Here is a 20,253-nt window from a genome sequence, read left to right as displayed (position 1 = left end):
TATCTTAAGAAGGTACTTACCTTCTCTATGTAGAAGACATTGCATATCCTTACTTACATGTCATTATCTTTAATACACAAGAATACTCAAGAAATCCCACTGTTTTAATATTCAGAAAAATCTTACACAAGAAATGCACTACATACAACTGTGTTTATACTACAAACCCCAAACAATTCTCCCAATGCAGAGAACAAGAGACTAATATATATTACCATGAGTTACACACAGCATTTCCTAGAGCAGTATATGTAATCTACTATCTTAGCTTTCCTTAACACTTCTGACCCCTTTTAGAAAAAAGATGGATAAGGATGAAGAGAAACGGTACTTAAGATTAGGACATCTGATATTGCTACAAAATGCTTGATATACTCAGTAAGCTTCACTCAAACCAGCAAATGGAAAATCCCAAATGACCTACTTGACCTTTGGCAGAGGAAACAAGGAGAAACTGTACAACTACAGTTTACATTAAAGCTCTGAAAGAAGCTGGCCATGCAACCAGACATTCAACAAACAGATCTGTCAGCGTTATCACATACATACAGCCCAGAAGAGATGACGAAGGCAGACAAGTTTCATTTCATGAAGGCTTTCCCTGAGGTAACTAAACTAGCAGTGAATTCTTAGAAGTAAGGTCCAATCACACCTTGGCTTGTTGAAAAATGACTTGCAAGTCATACCTAAACAAATACCAAGATAATTATCAATTACTACAAACTATTAAGAAAAAAAATAAAGTGTTCAGTCAGACATTTCCTTACAAACAGTGAAGCTAAAACAGAAACACTATGTTTGTATCTTGGAACATGTTCTTAGGGATCTCAGCAGTTCTTCCTGCTCTAGGCATTGAAGTTTCTGACAAAGCGTAAGAAGTCTGCAATTTCCTGCTTTGCAAAGCTATCAAAATGACTGTCCCTTTTTCGACATTTAACGGACATGAAGAGATTATTGTACATCAACGCTGATAGTGTTTTATTAACACACTGTGAAGGAAAGCTGACAGAAGAATTAAAGATAAACAAAACAAAAAAACATCCTCAAATTCCTCAAGGCATCAACAAAAATAGGCAATCTCTTTCCAAGGCCTAGACAGAACAAGAGCAGACATTAGTCAAAAAGAGACACAGTCTCATGCTCTCTCTGAAACATAAATACAAAAAGACAGGATTTTCAAATTATGTTTGCTGTAACACAAACAGCATGAAGACAAATATAGTTACTAACAGAAGTTAAAGGCAGCTTCTTAAGTTCTCCTTCCCTTGCGGAAGTGGAGAATGAAAAGATTTTGCAGAAGTTAGCTGCATGCTTTCAGGTTCTTTTATCTGGCCAAGAAAAAACCCTTCTCTTTCCTGGTGTACCATGCAAAAAAAAAAAAACAAAAACAAACAACCAAACAACAACCAATCTCTGTGAAACTCAGTTAATGGGAGGCAGAAATCTGGAAAACAGAAATTATTTTCAAGTCCTGTTCTAACATCTCAGCATGTTTCAGGACGCGATTCTTTTCTGATGGATCATTACATTCAAAGAGCCAGAATAGACAATGTAGAAATACAGCTGTTTGTTTCAACAATTATAAAAAGGGAAACACACATGAGTCTTAAATGATTTTTACACTGAATTGTTATGAACAGCACAGTACAGTGCTGACTCAATTTAAAGTACACAATGCTTACATAAACTGGATATGATCAGCATAGAACTGAACTTCACTACACTATACAATCTGTCAGAATTCAGCTTCTCCTCAGACGACTTGCTTAAGTAATAAACAATTTACTGCCACAGAGCTGTTAAGAACACAACAGGAAGCACTTCAGTGGAGATCAGGACTTGTTTCTTTGCACTGCAGAATGCACTCACTGGGCCCATTCTCTGCAGTAACTATTTGGTTAGTTACTTCATGTAACTTCATCCACAGCAAAGTCACCATCGACTAAAAACTCAGCTGCATGAGTTAAGCTAAAAAAGTACAAGACCCTTGTCACCTGCAATTTATTTCTGCAGGCTTTTACAGCAGTATTTTTAAAAGTTCATCGAGGAGCAACAAACTCAGAACTGCCTTTAAAGAGAGTCATTTTACAGTCCACAAAACACAAATATTTATCTTATAAAATTATCCTTTTTACAGGAAATCTTGTGTCATGCACATGTAATACATCTAGTTGGAAGCAGTACAGCAAAAAAACATTAGCTAATTTGAGAGATGTTACTTTGTAAGTAGCAGCTGGCTGTTCCATTTGCTACTTACCAACTCCAATTTCACAGTGCATTAAAGAGTAAACTACCTACACAACCATAGGACATGCAACAGCAATCCATATTCCCTCCAGACCAGGACCCAATAAGTAAAGAGAGGTGTTCACACCTATGTAACAGTATTAACTTAAAAGCAATGTTCTTACTGAGAATAAAGCTGAGCATGAAAAGTAGTCCATGCATTAATGTGTTGCCAACAAAAAAATATAATCAATGTGTGAAGCAAGTTAGTTATCTGGAGTTTTTATATTTATTTCCCACTTTTTTATTTTTTTAACCTTTATTCTTTAGAAGTGGCTTCCAGATTTCCTACTTCATAGCAAATACTGTGTGTGATTTTATCCCCATGTATCTAGGACACCTTTCTTGGTTATCTGATAGAAATGGTTATCTGATAGAAAATTTCACGCTGCAGGTTAGGATTTTTGCATCTCCAATGAAAGCAAACTCCATAATTATACAATTTCTCTGATTTTAAAACCTTAAGAAACCATCCCAAAAAATACTAAAAGTGCAGGACTGACTTGGTAGTATACACGATTCAAAAATACTACATAAATTTAAGGGGTTTTAAACAACAGTATTTCACCTAGACATCAGTATAATTAAGGAAGAATGTGCTTTATTTTTTTAATGTTGTTTGAAAGCCATCTACGTGGTTTTGCATCTACAAAATCATCTTTCTTAAATGAGCATTCATTCCAAAATCAGAAACCCCATTCCCAAGATCTAGGTTCTAGTACAGAACCTAACTACAGAAATATTTTTTCCTTAACTTTGACCATACTGTTTAGCACAGTGAAGAACAACAAATGGAAAATAATTGAAACATACGTGCACAACAAAAGCAAACCCAGAATAGGCCATAAATAACAATGCTGAACCAGCTCCAGTTTCAGCAATGCCAAGACCTGTCTCTTTTCCTCCCCATATCTTACTGCCAGACATAAAGCCCTACCAACACAGACTACAACTCTGGAAGCTGGCTAGGAAACCATTTTATCTTACAACAGGTCCAAAGGCTCCTCTTTCTGCACTGCAGTTTTAACAGAAATTTCTGAAACTAATGCATATATTCCTGCTGCATTTTTTTTCTTCCATCTATTACCAGTTTCTCCTGAAGATTTTACTGTAGTTTTGACCACCATGATGTCCTAAATTAAGAAAGGGACTAAATGAATCCATGCTTTTGAGTGTATATTAATCTGGTTTCTGGAGCTTTCCCAGTAAATTTTCTATCAGTGGTCTAAGGGAAGGTTATATAGACATTGACCAGATCTTGCATTTCTGTTCACACAGAAAATTTCTTCATCAGCAAAAATTCTGGTCCATTAGAATGATGACCTTAAAAAAAAATCTTACTGGCTTTCAAATTGGTGGACAAAGGCCAAACCAGTGTCTCTTCAAAAACACTTAAAAAAGCATCTCAAGCAAAAGAAAAGTAAAATTTTGGCATTATACTTAGGAGATACTTAACAGCTTCCAACTTCAAATTAATAATGCAAATAGCATTGCATAATACATGCACTCAATCCTAAGAAAAGTCACAATAAACCACATCACTTGAGCAAACTGGCTAACATACTCTTCTGCTAATTTGTTCCCATTGCTGGCTTCAGAAAAACAACAGCAGTGCATTTCTGAAGGGGAAAGATTACCAGTGACTGCTGCTCTGGATGATTCTCCTCCCTGCCTTCACATTACAAAAGCTTCCCAACTCATATGGGAGTATCCATAGGAGCAATCTGGTTTTCTAAAAAAAGTAATAAAAAAAAAAAAAAGCCAAAGATGGTACCAAATTTAGGCTTTACATTTCAGAACCTAATTCCGCATTTCAGATTTATTTAAAACCCAACCCTTACTTTCTGCATAAGCAATTCTAATCAAGGAGGGCACAGCAAAGCAAAAAGAATATGCATTCATCTCCAGAAAACATAAACCAAGTACTAGCAAGAGAAATTCTGAACTATTTATTCAAATGTAATCAAAATGTGTGTAACTTGAAGGCTGTTTTTTTTTGGTATGAACATTCAGATGGAAGTTCTGTATAAATCTAGAATGCAGGAACAGAAGACTAGAATGTGTTTTAAAAGTCCAATATTAAAAAACACTGAATAAGGAATATGAGTTACTTTGAAAAAAGCCTAATCATGAGGAAAATGAGACAAGATTGAGTAAGAATACAAGTGGATATAAAAAAAACAACAAAAAAAAACAAATGAAGAAGTTGCTAGCTAGGAGTTTTGGCTTGGTTTGTGATCCTACTCAAGTACCAGCATGTACTTAAGCTACAGGTGAGGCCCAACTCACCTAATCCTTTTTTTTTTTATTTTTTTTTTGTATTTGATGAAGCACAACTAATTTCTGTTTGAACTGATTCCTGTAATTCTCTGTACACTCAATTAGGTTAAAGTATCTTCACACTGTAAAAAAAAATCTAAACATGCACAGCTCAAGAGTGTCTATATTTTTTTATATTTTTCTTCTTTCTTCTGAAGCAAGTTATTAGTGGCTCACTCTAGTGGTCTAGTACTAGACTTAGACCAATAAACAGTTTTTAAACTGACTTATTTGCAAGCGGCTGTAACTGTCTTACTCAAAATTAAATGAAATGAAGAGCTAATTTTCTTCAAGCTCATGTCTTCTTATTGGGAAATACCCCATTGTCAAGTCCACCTTATAAAGCTTTCCTCTAAAATTGTCATAGGTGTTTCTTCCAGAAAGTTGTAAGTGAAATCTCAGTAAGTTGTATGTTGTCCACACTTCCACCACCTACTTGAGAATTTAAAATCTGAATCCATGCGCAAATCAGTAGTAATCTAAAGCAGAGCAGGTTTTTTTTTTGTTTGGGTTGGGTTTTTTGTGGGGTTTTTTTGTGATTTTTGTTTTGTTTTGTTTTTAACCAACACAAATATAGGAAATAAACTCAGACAGTGACTTGAAGCAGTACAGTAATACCTAGTAATTTTTAGTAGTAAATAGTCATAAAAGTATGGGAAATGAGACTGCAAAGTTTCACTGAACCAACTTGAAGGGAAATTAACCCCCTGGTTACTGATTTCCTTTGGGTGAAAGATATTTCCTCTGTAACAACAACTGAATCTGAAGTAGTTCCCTGAGGTTCTACCAAGAAAGCTTTTACTCATCAGCTGTGCTTCAGCATATTAAGCAGATGAGGCAGCAAGGAGCTAAACAGCTGACCTGCCAAGCAGTCTGACCAGCATGGCAGCTGTACTAGATTACAGTCCCATTTGTGACCACCCTGCTGTGTTACAACTCTTCTGAATGGACTTTCACCCTTAGTTACAAACAGCTTGTGTTAACATGACACAGTAAGAAATCTACCACAGAATATGTCTAATTATTAGAGATCTGTAATCAAATTTCATTTTCTGTACTCTGCTATACAATGTACTTGGAAAGAATGAAAAAAGCAGAAAAAAGTCCAGACCTCTTACAATTCTGGAAGGTGTTCCTCTTTAATGGCACTGCCACATATTGAGAAATTACAAAAGGAATCTTATGTCAAATCAATGCATGATCTTGTTAGTCGTAGTAAAACCTGTAAGACATTTTAGATGTCTTACATTACTGAAAAACATTTGCAATATGCTGATCTTAAGGTCAATGAGAAGAATGCTATTCTAAAAGATCTTTACAAGACAAATGTCTAAGAGGAAGTAAAAAGTTTTTGTCTTAACACACAGGTAAACTCCTTTTTAAATTTTAATTAAATATTCAAAGATTAATCAAACATTTGAGATCACAAAAGACTTCAGACTCATTTTACTTCTTACCATGGGGACTTGTATCACAGAAGCAGCCTCTTAGGAATGAGACAGTAACAGAGAAAGCAGTTGTAACTGTCTCAACAGGTGTGCAAGTGCTTTTCAAATCACTATGAAACTATACCAGGTATGTAAGAGACCAGAAATAAAGACTAGTTTCCATGAAACACTGTTGGAACTACAGTTGGGGGAAAGTCCATGTGTGGCACAAGTCATGCCCTTGTGTCTTACTAACGGACTGTTTATGGAAATGCCTTTTTCAACAAGTTAATCTTATACTGTGTACTGGAACTGACCTGTCTGTAAAAAAGAAGACTAATGTCACCTGTTAAATTAATTGCTACATTAAACTGACAGGCAGCCTATGACTATGGTGCTGGGAGTCCCATGTCCACACAGATACCGGAGGAAGACGTGCCTCTGAAACAGAGTTAGAACAAGGCCAACCTCAATCCAGACTGCACAGGACCAGCAAAGAACATACTGTCATGTAATACTATCCTAGAAGACTAAAGGCATTTGCATAGTCAGCTTCAGCCATTTCTAGCAACAAATACTAGGTGAACATTCAGATACAGGACCCAAACTGTAGCTCTTTGAACACTGCAGATAGAAAAGGTCAACAGCTTCAAAAGAGAGCCTTCCTATCTACTTGCTTAATATGTCTGGGTTAAGCATTAGCCAGCCAGCCACATATCTACACAAATTTCTACATACAACTTCTGTATGAATATGGGTAAGCAGCTTTCAATTCTGACTGCCTATTTGCAGCTTCTGAAGGAACAGTTAAACTAAAAGACTCCAATGTTTTAAATCCTGTAATTACAGATTATTTTAGCAACAGCAAAGAAGTATACAATAACCCAACAAATCCTTATCAAAAGTCACCACGGTAAGAATCAGCTACACTAACCACTTCCCTTGTGAGAGCCAGCTTTATCCCCTCCCAGCTATAAAAACATGCCATTTATTTGAACATGGAAAGGACGCATATTGCCTCATTTCCTATTTCCTTTTAGGTATCAAAATGCAGAGCTTGTCACAATAAGGCTCAGAAACGCAATAAAGCAGACACTGGGCCTTCAGAAGAGAAAGTGAAATGTTGGTTCTCTAAAGTGAACCTGGCTGGGGAATAAGGGGTGGAGGGAAGAACAAGCTCTGCATAGTATATTTTATTTTCCAAAAGTTATTGTAAAGAAACTAGAGGAAAAATTGGATAGACATTCTACTGACAAATGACAAAACCTTACCCAATTATGACTACAATGAAAACTTTGGCTGCATTTATGATTATGCACTAATTATTTGTGGTTTCGGGGGGGGGGAAGTTTTAAAATTTTCTGTAGGGCAAAATCCAGAGGCCTGCTTTGTGTCTCTAATAAATCACAAATATATTTGCCATCACATTTGCTGCACGAGAAAGTGTTCTGAAATCCAGAGGCAATGGTGTCTTCTTCCCTAGAGATTAACTGAGAATACTTAAAGAGCCTGTCCTCCTTAAGGTACCAGCTCCCATAACATGTGCTGCATTCTTCCCACAGAGGGGAGACAGAGCACAGCTGGTCCCAACTAGTATAACCAGTACAGCTTTTAGACAGATAACCACGTTTCACAGATCTGAAAATGCTGCAACTGCATAAACCAGTCCTCCATGTGGTTTTTGGCTTTGTTCCAACCCAGTTTACCTACCAACTAAGTAAAGTGGATTGTAAATGAGGGAGATATGTAGCCAGTTTGGTTATACAATCACAGAAACTTACGGTACATTTTCTACCAATGGCAACCAGAGAAGGCAAATTTGTTCAGTAGTCTACCCCTTACAAATATTAATTAGAACAAAGAAATTATTTCTGAGTAACAGAAGAAACAAATTATTTTCAAATTCTTATGGGTCCTTACGTATAGCTATTTATAATTAAAAAGGTCCTGCGTGTATTAGAGAAAAAAAAACACCATACTTCTGGCAATTTTCAGTGTTACATCCTTTGAATCAACAGAAACTCATAGTTTTTACATATTTCACAAATTAGCAGGTACCAAAACACTATTAGCATGGCCTAGGCAGAAGCAACCTAAGAGTATAAAACCTATGTAAACTCAAACACACATTTGTATGTGGAGATCCTGTTTGAACCAGAACTTGCAGTTTGTAACACATACTACACCACCAGATCCTGTATCCTTCGTTTTACCCCCCAAAGACCGGAAGATGTACAGCACTTACTTAGTCATTTTAAGTGCAACATGTTTTATGCTACTACTGCCTACTGCCAGAGGCTTCAGAGTTGGTGAGCAGAGAAGCTTCTCTCAGAGACCTGCAAATAACATGCAGCTCCAAGGTGGGCATAGCAGTAAATCAGGTTCTGTTTTTCCTCTAAACTGGGATTCATATTCCAAACAAAACCCAACTTGGAATAGCTCCACCTACTCAGCCTAAGGCACCAATACTGCAAATGAGATAAATACACAAGAAATTAACTGCTTATAAAGGATATCAAAAAGCCTAAGAGACTCCACCACTGCATAAGGGGTTTATTAGCGGCTCACTCACAAGTTTAAAACCTGTATTTTTATTTAAGTCACAACTATTTATGGTTATTTAGGTCTCAACTACTTATGCACATGTGAGTACTTTGAAGACAGTGGAAATACTTATGAATACAGCTAAACTGCTGCCTAGAAAGAAACCCTTTCAAAAAAACCCCTGTAAGTCCAGAAAAAGTCAGAGACCCATTCTGGTGAAGCTCCTATGGAACTTTGTCTACATGGTAGAAGCTGGCACATTTCCCACTACTTCCCCTTGTTAGCAACTCAGCAGTCCACCCTATGGGCTGAAAGGAAGCCAGAAGAGCTGGATATGCTCTCCCCTGCAGCCTATCCTCCCAGGGTTCTACATTGGACCTATACTTTCTTTGCAGTTGGTTTTAAAATACAGGAACACAATTCACACGTAGATGATTTCAAAATGCTGAAGCAACTGTCCTTCCCCACTTGATTTTGCTGGGCACCCTCACTAGTGGCAGAACTGTAAAATTCTGCCACAACCATGCAGCTCAGCAAGTCTGAACAAGCAAACAGTAAAGCATACTAATTTTCTGCTGAGATACTAAGGCAAATTATACACTTCAGCATATTTACCAGGATAAGATGGTTTACCATTGTACCTGAACATGCTGGAACAAGACAAAACTGAAGAAACAGTAGCTCTTTTCCCATAAGTACACATAACTTTAAAAACAGCTAATATATACTTCAAAGTTTTCAATGTAAATAATGTTATTTCAAGACCAAGAATAATTATACCCTGAGTATAGAAATATGAACATTTAATGATATTAAACTAATGAAACTGTGTAAGAAAATAGGGGAGAGAGATGGTTAAAGATGAGAAAGGCCAGGGTTTTCACAAAGGTTTAAGATGTTATCAGTAAAAAATAAAAATAAAAACAGAAAAAAAATAGAGAGAGTATTGGAAGAGCCACAGCCCGGGAAAGATACTGCCACTGATGTATTAGGTACAGACAGTAAACATTTGAATAAGGTCACCAAGACCTTTCTCATGGACATCTCACAGGGTAACTTTCAGCCCAAACCCTTTCAACAATTTTTTTTCCCCCCTTCAGAAAGGGAAGTCCAGCTTTCACTGTGAAGAGAATTCATACCGGAGTTTAGGAGTGCAGTCCGCAAACCTAAACTTCTCTTTTGCAGACAGAAGAAAAGCTTGGCCTGAGAATTCTTTTGGGCTGAAATGATTAGCACTGCATGTATAAGGGAACTGTTCACATTGTTTAGTTTACTGATCTACTTTCTAACTCTTTAATCCAGTTTTCCATTCCCAAGTGAGTCACTTGGACCCACCTGGCTCTAAAGTAGCTACACAAAGAAAAAGTTTTCTCCAAAAACTGAATCCTTCACTATCAACCACACAGTTAAAATGGCTGATAACAGTAACCACTGTGAAAGGAGGCATACTGAACTGAAGCAGAAGCCAAAAGCCATGATCACACATGACACGGCACCACTGTAACCCACTGGAGCAATTCTAAATTGCCCTGTACCACCCAAGCCAAACACTTTGCCAGCCATTACTATTTCTCCTCAATCTGCTTGCTGAGGGATTCAGTATATACAGGTTTACAACACTGAACACATCCTTACATGAAAGCACCTTACAACTTTGAACAGATGGAAGACATCTTAGTTTAATCCAAAATATTTTATTACTCAGCTTCCTAATGGAGATTATCTGCCTTCTTTCCACAAAAAAAAAAATGCAGTCTGAATGTCAGTCTGTATGTTTCTTCACAGTGAGAGAAACCAAGAAGATCTGTCATCCAATCACTTGTGCATCAGTTCAGTAAACCACAATTCTCAACCAACAACCCTGAAAAGTATCTGCATTGCTCTCTGCCTCAGGAGTTTTGTTTCATGCCTTCTAATACACAAGGACAGAGGGAGTGGGAGCTCCTTTCCTTCCCTCTTCCTGCAATACCAGCTTAAAACACATACAGAGAACAATCTGCATGTCTGAGTCCCCTTCTCCATGTATCCCAGCCCTTCCTCACAAGAGACTCTGTGAGGGATAAGAAACATTAGTTGCATATTGTTGTCAGTGGAAGAAACTGGGAACACTTGGTTTTAGGAACATGTTAGGAGTGAACAAGGCTGTGTGGAGTAGAATATCCCACTGCACAAAATCCTGGCCATAACCTTGGAGATTCAAAGGGAAAGTTCATTCTGCTCTATATAGTGAACTTGCCAGAAGCTAGCAGCCACCACAGCTGGGCAGGTGGTGAAGAACCAGGCTGTGTTTGCTGGGCATTAAGGAAGAACTAGTTTTCACACTTACCATGGAAAACCTATTACAGACTGCAGTGCCCAAGCACTTCCTACAGGCTGGGGCATCTGATGTGGCTGCAGAGATCAGAAAACCTACCATATTGAGCTTACAGAATAAATGCACAACTGACAGTTAAAAACCCAAGAAATTAATGTCCATCCTATATTTACAGAAGAGTTCATGTTCTGGAACTATATGCAGGCATTACTGAAATAACTTTTAGAAATAAACTTCTGCATCTTAGTACAGTTCTAAGAGAAATTCTATCCAGCTCCACTCCTTTTAAAAACCAGCTGTTCACATCTCCATTTCAAGTTTGAACTGCCTAACAACTTGACACAACTATAAGAGCCACCACCTGTGTTTTATTTATAGGAATAATCCAACAAAATCAGTAAGCAACACAAATCTTTAATATGGGAGATACTTTCCAAAAATTTTAAGAACACATTAACACTACTTCAGTGAGCCTCCATGCTAGTGACAACTGCAATATTTTCATACATTATGCAAACAAGTCTTTAGTCATAAGCTAGACATCTGTAGAAGTATTTAGTGAAATAAATTTATTTCAGATGTATTTTATGGGAACATACAAGACACTGATTACATATATGGTTGTAGAGTTAAAACTTGTAACAAGAGAAAAAAAATCAAAAGGAATATTACCATACATAGCAACTTCACAGTCTAAAAGTATGGAAGAACTTAGAAAACAAAAAAAGGCATAAATTATTGATAAACTGAGAAAACTCACTGATTCACATGAGTTTTCAAAGTACAGATTCAATGACCAGAAATTCAGGTACTGTCATAATCCAAAGCAGTTAGGATATTGTCTTAACCATGACAATAAACGAACACTTGCCTGCTAGAGTGTATTAATCTGACAAGCTCAATAAATTCTACATGAACTGCAAACTGGAGGTCACTACAAGTTTTACCACACTTTTTGTATGCCTCTCCAGATGCGGAACAGTTAAATATTACCTGGGGGTAATCAGGAGATTCTATTATTCACTGAGCTTTGAAGCATTGTTTTTAGAAAACACAAATTAAGAAAATAAAACTCTGCAAGCGTTTATTGGCAGTAGAATGGGTAGAAACAATTAATTTTAAAACAAAACAAAAAAACCCAAACCCCCAATGCCCCCAAACCTTCTCAATTTGGTATAATTACAAAGTTATTTCTTTTCTTCAACACTTAAAATACTTACACAAAGACTTGTCAGTATCTGAAAAGAACAATCCTGAAGATATAAGCATGATAGTTAGGACATACAAAAAGGACCTCTGGATTTAAGAGAATTTTATTTGAAAGAAATAACTAGGGAAATGAAATGCATATCTATGGGCCAAAACAAAAAGTGTCAGTTGCACACCTTTGAGGGTTAACTTACCAGCTCACAAAGGGACCTGATCATCACTGCTGACAGCTGAGAAAAGGCTAATTACAGTTTGCTCAAAAGCAAGATGACTGGATGCTCAAGAAAAGGATGAAAGAGCTTAGAAAACAAGATGTCAGATGTGGTCGATGTCAGTGTGGTCTGGCAGACACCATTCATTTTTCCAGCACTCCCACCTTCCACACTGCCTCTGTGTAAGTTACAAGGAACTGCAGTATCAACGGCAGTGCAAAATCTGCTGATGGGAAGTCCTGTTGTCATCTGTCATTTTAAGTAAATTAGTAGCCATTCCACTACAAATTTGAATATTAGGATAACAAAGATGAGAACAAACAGTATTATATTTCCATGAATGATGTAAATAGTTAACGCTTTAGGGACACAAAGAAAATATGTGGAGATAGTATTAAACAAAGGTAGACTGATTTGATTTCCAGTTTAATCTCACAGCAGAGAAATAGGAATACTCAATGACATTTTACTTTTTTTCTTTTTATTTTTTTTAAGAAACATGTCTCTTTTTGCAAACACCTTCAAATCTCAGTCATCAGATGGTACTAAGCACTATAAATTTTACTCAGAAGCGCCAAATTTTCTAACAGGGAGTTATGGCTGTATCAGCTTTTATTAGGAAAATTTGAGAAGTCCTTCATCCATTTCCAGACAGAAGGTAAACAAATCCCAATTTCAAATGGCTCTTAAGTACCAAGTAAATAGCACTGCTTTTTTTTTTTCAGGACATTTTTCAGCCAAGATTCAAAAAACCTAGACAAATCACCCAGCCACCAAAAAAGCTAACATCCAAAACCCAAGAAAAAAACAATACACCCCGAACCCCCACAAACTAAGAAACAAACAGGCAATAACAAAAAGCCCCCAAACATCTCTCTCAGTCAAAAAATAATCAACACTATTCATCACTGACCAGGTTTCTCCAGTTCTGCAGCATAGTGAGACAGGAAATTAGAAGCATCCTGCAGGCAACACACTCAGCCTCCGGGTAAAGATAAAAAGGGAGGGAAGCAACAGAAAACAACTTTCGACTTAACCATCTCTCCTAGCTAGACACAAGTTATGAAGCGCTTTTAAAGCCTTTCTGTCCACTCTTCCTTCAGCAAAAGAATAAACAGTAATTCTAGAGTTTTAAGTGAGAGCAGATAAAAAGTAAAATAAGATAACCCTATGGTCTTTACAGAGATTCCTCCAAGAACACAGAGATTAGCATTAGAAACTCAAACTCAAACCAGATCCATTCTCTTATCACCACTGCTGCTGAAAACAAGCTTTACAAGTTTGTTTAAAGAACAGCTACGTGCCAACGTATAATTTCTATTTTAAACAAGCTTAAGCCAAGTTTCACCAATACTGGAAGCCTGTGAAAGCCAACAGAAGCATTCCCACAGCCACCCCACCCCCAGCAGCTTATTTCCACTTCAGCCTCATTCTCTTTTGCACCAGGATAAGCTTTTCTACAGCTGCACCCTCACCTTTACTCCAACTTCAAAACAAGTGCATCAGCACACTGAAAGATCCCATGAAGCTCAAATTTATCACACAGAAGGAAAACTGATCTTCAAGTCTTACGCTCTACATGTTTGACCTTTGGGTAAGACACAAATTGCGCATGTCTCCACACAGGTATTGCACTTAGCAGTACTTAGACTCCACTGACTGACAGTGGAGACTGAACCTTTAGTATCAGTAAATCCAATGAGACAGAAAGCTCCAGATTAGTTAGTTACAATCTATTTACTTTGCACAGGAACAAAGAAACTGCCATAACAGATCAGACCATTTAAGCAGAACCCTACCACTTGCAATAACTAAGAGTGATAAAAATCAGACACAGTAGAGGGTGACCCTCTTCCAAAAGTACTCTCAAGCTACAGAGCACAGAAGAGGTGGGAAGTGAATTTTCTCTCAGAGCTATATCTAGCAGACAAACTGGTGATTTATTTAAGCCGACAGTTAAAAAGATGAAGCATGATGAACTTGGTTAAAACACAAAATATTTTACCTTAACTAGGAATACCGAAGGTCAATAACAGCTGCATTTTTTACCCTAGCTGTATTTTAGATAACACAAAGTCATCACCATTTCAGTGCAACAATAAAAAAAAAAAGCACCCAAACTTTGGCTATACTGTGCTTTGACGGTATATGCTCTCTGTTCTCATTCCACTGCCCAGTCCAATGCTCTTTTAAAGCATTTGTGCCCTCCTCTGAAAAGTCAAAGGTGCTACAAATTGATGAGCAGAGCTAAAACTGATAAGCTTTCATTAGTACGCTTGCCCATATAGTATATGGGCAATATATATAATAATATATATATTATATATATATAAAATATATAATATCTGTATACATAAAATAATAATATATAAGTATAGTATATATAAACTGCAGTTTCACCGTGTGTCTTTGGTGTCTCTAGCAGGTACGAAACAGCAACTGCAGAAAATGCAGTATAAATATCTGCCAAGATTGTCTTGCAGCAGAACTGTGACAAATCTGCTGTATCTAGCATATGCATTTTCAAATTCAAACAATTTTCACACAAACCACATAGTTACTGTATGCTGAGATCAACTACATCATTTCCTCCTTTTAATTTTTTATAAAAACATGGTCATGGCAGTATAACTAATACTGTATTTACAGATGTAAAGTCACCTACACCAATTTCAGACACAAATAAATATCACTTACAGGGTCTGAATGCTTTAAAAGAACATTGTTAAGGCTGCAGAGAAGGAGGTGCATTTTGCCTTCATGGATTTCCCTCAAGTTACAAGAAATCATACTACAATTATAACTGATCTCACTATTTGAATCTTTTAATATAAACCAAATCAGCATACTGTCACTACAGATATGGAAAAAGAGGTGTGAAGTGCTTTACATTGAAGCTGCAATTCCTAGTAAAACTACCACCTCCTCCTTACAGTGATACACTAAGATAACTTACAACCTTCACAGCTTTTAGTGAAATTATTTGCTGTCTGCTGTAGCAAGCAGAATGCTTGAGGGAGTAAAAAAAAAAGGTAATATTTATAATTGGAATTTAACAGCAGAGTCAGTTTCCTTTGTTAGCTTCATTTTGTAGCTCATGCAGGTCTTCCAGCATAAACACAAACAGAAAATCTGTTTAAAATGAAAGTAACTGTTAACACCAGGGAGACTGGTAGGGGGACTTCAGAGCAAGCACAGTATCTTAACTAACAGTAGATCATTACAGGAAAATATGACAACTGTATTTAAAAACAGATCAGAAAACCTCCACATAATACATTTTGATTATACCCTTCAGTTTGCTTCTTAATAAATGTCTGGGAAACAGCTGCATGTTGAAATTTAATGTGCAATACACTTACAGAAAAATTAAAGCTCCCTCCTTTGGCTAGAGCAAGTCAATTAATATCACAGTAAGGGCAGAGAGATGTTTTAAATTCTTGATAGAGCCAGACAAAGTAGTACTTTGTCTAACATCTGTTTACTGGTAACATGACATACAGAATTGCTGAGATACTCTACATGAGCATTTATAGGATATTTCTGAAGAATAATGTCTATTAATGTTGCCATGTACTTTCAACTGATGATAAATTCCAAGTAGATTATCTTACTAAAATATTAGAGAGAAAAGCACTTGGCATTTAGTATTTTCTACAAGTTGTTAACATTTCCAGTCAAAATGTCAGAGAGCATTTAGTAGAAAGGTTAACTTGTACACACACTCCAAAGGCAGGTACTTAAAAGTAAGCAAAACTGTCCATGGCAAAGGAAAAAAGGTCCACAGCTCCTCTGTCATTGCTGCTGTGTGACAGACTAGCAAGGATAGACTTAAGTGTTTCAGCATCAATGCAACATATATTGACCTTCCTGAACCTTTAATATCAAACCTAACTCTCGTTTGCTATCACCATAAGGCCCTGATTTATTTTAAACACATCCTGACACCGAATCTTATTTTCTTGGAAAGTAATGAAACTGGTTACATTGCAATACAAGATACAGTACATTATGATTTCACTACTTGATAGAGACAAAGATGGTGCTAAGAGTCATAAAAAGACAAGTAATTTGCTAAAATTAAAACCTTATCCTCCCCCCACAAGACTTCTCACTAACCCTCTAAGCACAGAGTTATTTCTTACCTGTTATGACTGCACTGTATTAAGCATTTTTATACTGTCCTAGAAATAGACACAAATCCATCTGAATTGCTTGGAATTCATTCAACAGAACATTATTTTACAAAACAGTCATTACTACAGTAGTCCCAAGACAAGTCAACCTTTAAAAAATATCCTTGAGATTTACATGATATAAGGCACAACTGAAAAGAACATACAAGTCATATGTTCAAGCTGAAACTAGATTTCTTGAGGAGTTTAAATAATTAGGCACACAAACTTTAAGGCAGCATTAAAACAGGTCCTCAGATGTTGATACTAAGTTCTTAAACTGTGTAGTCCACATCATACAAAACCTTACAAGAAATCCATATGAATTTGTCAACTTCACATTAAAATTACACCATCACCACTGCAGTGCCTTCCCACACACGTATCAGCTAGACCTATCAACTGCACGTTAAAGCCTAAAGTATTCTTAAGTACTCAAACTGCTTCACCACGGACATGACTTCGCTTTCACATCCACCACACTTCTACACATGTCAAAAGGCAGAATGTGAGTAGTTCTATGAAACCTCAAGAAAATTGACTTATCAAATATTACCTACGGAAGGCAAACAGGGGCTACAAACACCAACAAGGCACTAAATTAATCCACTGGAATGCATAGTCTAGAGGAAACCACCACAGAACTACTTTCTCTTGAAGAAATGAGTGGACGTCTGAAAGGATCTCTTCCCCCCCTAGGCCTCCCCCCTCCCCTCCGTTCATAAAGATTAAGGAAATCAGTTCTGCAATATCACAATACTACAAATCGTAATTAGGAATTCGGAAATGTCCTTCAATAATAACCGCACCACAAAAAGCAAACCCGTAACGTTGTGCAGCGAACCGCCGGGAAGATGCAGGCAGCGGCCAGGTGCCCGGTGAGCACCGAGGAGACAGGAGCACAGTCTGCGCCCTGCCCCGCACGGCGGAGCTGCGGCAGAGCTCACGGGCTGCGCTAGCCCCGACACCCAGTAGCTGACACATCCGGCCCGGGCCCCGCCACCACCACAACTCACACTTCAAAGCCTTTCGGAACTCCGGCAGGAGTCAAACACAAAAGCACCCCCCGCAAACACACACGCCACCCCCCGCGGCTCGGACGCCGCGCAGCCCGACCCGCTCCTCCGACTACCGGGCTCCGTGCAGCCGCCGCCGCTGACAGCTGCGGGCACCCCAACACCGCACCGGGTGCCCCTGCGCCCCAGCCCTGCTCTCCGCAGGCAGCTCCCGCCGCTCCGCAGCCGACCCGCCGCGGGGAACGGCGCGCTGGAGCCCACCTCTAGTTCTCCCCGCGGGAACAGCCGCCCCGCCACTGCTGTCACCGCCACCGCCCGGGGTCGAGCCCCGCACACCGCTTCAGTTCCCCCCAGTGTCCGCTCACCTCCCGGGAGGGGACGGTTCCATCCTCCGCTCCGCGGCGGAGTCGGTCCCCGCCGGGCTCCCCACCGTCAGCAGCTCCAGGAGCTCGGCGCAGCGGCTAGGAGAGGCAGCCGGGCTGGCGGGGCTGGAGCGCGGCGGCCCGGGCAGGTAGTGGAGCAGCAGTGTCTCGGGGGTCTCCGGCGAGGAGGAGGAGGAGGAAGAGGAGGCGGCAGCCGGGGCGGTGGCGAGGAAAAGGGGCGCCTCCGGCAGCCGGTCCAGCTCCACGCTCCGCACTTTGCGCAGCTGCTTCCGTCTCCAGTCGGAGCGCTGCTCTCGGCAGCCGCCTCCCGCCTCTTGCAAGAGCCCCCCGCCGCTCCCAGCAACGCTGCCCACGACCGCGCTGCCCTTCAGGCTCCCGCAGGCGGCGGCGGCGGCCGCCTCCGCGCTGCCGCCCGAGGGTAATCCCGACGACGAGGTGCGATTCCCCGCCGCCGCCGCCATTTTCTCTGGCGGGTCACATCGGGATCCCGAGGACCGGGGGGAGACAGCACTCTGACCCGCTGCGCAAACAGCGCTGCCTACGCAACCGGCGTAGAGAGGCGGCCACCGATTGGTGGCTGCAGGCGGCGAGGGGCGGGGCGGCCGCTTGTAGGTGCAGCGCCCCGCCCCGCCCGCCCCCGCGCAGGTGTTGGCGCTCGGCGGCGCCGCGCCCGCTCCCGCCGCTCCCGGCCGTGAGGGGAAGGGCCGGGCCGGGACTGGCCACCCGCAGACGGACCGACGGACCGGGCCGGGCAGGGAGCCTGCGGAGGCGCTGGGAGGGGAGAGCGTCCCCGCCCCCAAGGGGCCCTTCCCACGTGCGGGGGAGCGGCGGGGGCTCCGGGGAGCAGCCGCCGTCGCGCGAGGCGCTGGGAAGCCCTTCCCGAAAGTGACGCCGGCTCCGGACACGGTCGCGGCACCCTGGTGTGTGCTGTGTGCCCCCGTTCCATAAAACATCCCCAGGCGGCGCCCTCCGGGGAGGGAGCCAGCCATGGGGCAGGAGGGAGTTTGAGCTACCCGCGGTGCCTCGCCGCCGGGAAGTCGCTGCTGTGCTCGAGTTTACCTGCTCATTCCTCTGCGGGATTAGCTCGAAATTCAATGCGCATCCTTGCTTGCAGCCTGCACGTGTCCTTCCCTGGGCTGCCCTCACTTGGCAGGCGTCGCTTCACCCGTCCCTGGCCGCTTTTCCATCCCCGTAACTACTCAGAAGCGCTGCTCTCCGCGGAGCACACCGTAACTACACGTACGCACATCCAGCTTGGGTTATAACACACCCCGATCCCTGCGACTGCGTCCCAGCAGGCTGGGAGAGAGAAGAAAGGCAGGAGACATCACATGACCAGAACCTTGGGGAGGTCCAAGCAGAATTTACTCTTGGTCTAGATTTCCACCCGACCACAGCGGGCTGGTTTTGCTTTCAACCCCGAGCTGCAGAGAAGGGACCTACAGTTTTACGAGAACAGAGTGGAGTGCGTTGCTGTCAGAAGGGTGTTACTGCCTTTAAACAAACCTACAAGTTTGAGTGCTGATTTAATCTAAGGGAAGGAAAACGAAATGTCACTATGCTAACAAGGCTGTTTTCGGGCTGGAGTGATTCTCCACGCACCTAGAAGTCACGCAGTTCAAAGTGATTCTCGTTAGCTGAATAAATTCCTTGCTTTTCTGAATTTGCTTGTGTATACCCCAAGTGTAACATTAACTAAGCACTTCGGCAATGATTATTAGCACGGTCACTTTGCTGGGATCACTGCTTTGATCTGAAGCACTAGTTGAGTGAGAAGTGCCTCCTAACAGAAGCAGATTGTTTCTTGCCTTACAGACGTGTTCAGATGCTGATCTAAGAGTCTTTGCTAAACGGTATGACAGGCAGTTTTGAACAAGTCTTTACCCCTGGACTTCCAGAAGCAAAAGCCCGAGGAAACTCTTTTCACTGCATGTAATTGCAGAATAGTGTCAGTAGGCACATGGCCTCAAGGTCACACTAAATGAGTCACTTAGGTGGTCTGTCAAGATGCCACACTGTAGCCACCTATGTGAGGGTTTTCCAGTGAAGGTTGTTGTAGGAAAGTTTTGTCATTGTTGTCTTGTAAGTAGGGTGCCTTTGGGATAAGCGGGTCATCTAAATATGCTCCTATAATGTACAATTCAGGGATGTACATGTAAAGAGAAATTAATTCTGAATTTAATAAGGATAGTATTTAACACTTGTTTAAACCCTCTACTATAAGTTAGAGATGGTTTTCTGGAAAACTCCTAAGCCAAGCCTTATTGTCAAATTGAGTATGTTACTAAATGCAGGGAAGAAGAGAGCAAAGTATGTGCTTTGAACAAGCAGCATGAGATTAGTTGCATGCAAATGCTGAAGCAGATGG

At 40.4% G+C, this 20,253-nt stretch overlaps 1 protein-coding gene across 2 annotated transcripts in view; it reads right to left on the bottom strand.

Annotated features, from left to right (window-relative positions):
• The window catches only part of MAP3K1 (mitogen-activated protein kinase kinase kinase 1), a 57,404-nt gene extending 38,239 nt beyond the window's left edge, over positions 1 to 19,165 (bottom strand). Inside the window, exon 1 of one of the 2 annotated variants that reach the window (XM_005151943.3) lies at positions 18,945 to 19,165. In XM_005151943.3, coding sequence (XP_005152000.2) covers positions 18,945 to 18,952 — 8 coding nt within the window. In that variant the 5' untranslated portion in view covers positions 18,953 to 19,165. Of the gene's footprint in view, positions 1 to 17,867; positions 18,368 to 18,944 lie in introns of those variants that run through there. The other variant, XM_034072793.1, reaches the window with a different exon arrangement.
• Positions 19,166 to 20,253: the final 1,088 nt, after the last annotated feature.

This window comes from Melopsittacus undulatus, chromosome Z, assembly GCF_012275295.1.
Source record: "Melopsittacus undulatus isolate bMelUnd1 chromosome Z, bMelUnd1.mat.Z, whole genome shotgun sequence".
NCBI classification, from domain to species: domain Eukaryota; kingdom Metazoa; phylum Chordata; class Aves; order Psittaciformes; family Psittaculidae; genus Melopsittacus; species Melopsittacus undulatus.
This window is presented reverse-complemented; position numbering and strand designations above follow the sequence as displayed.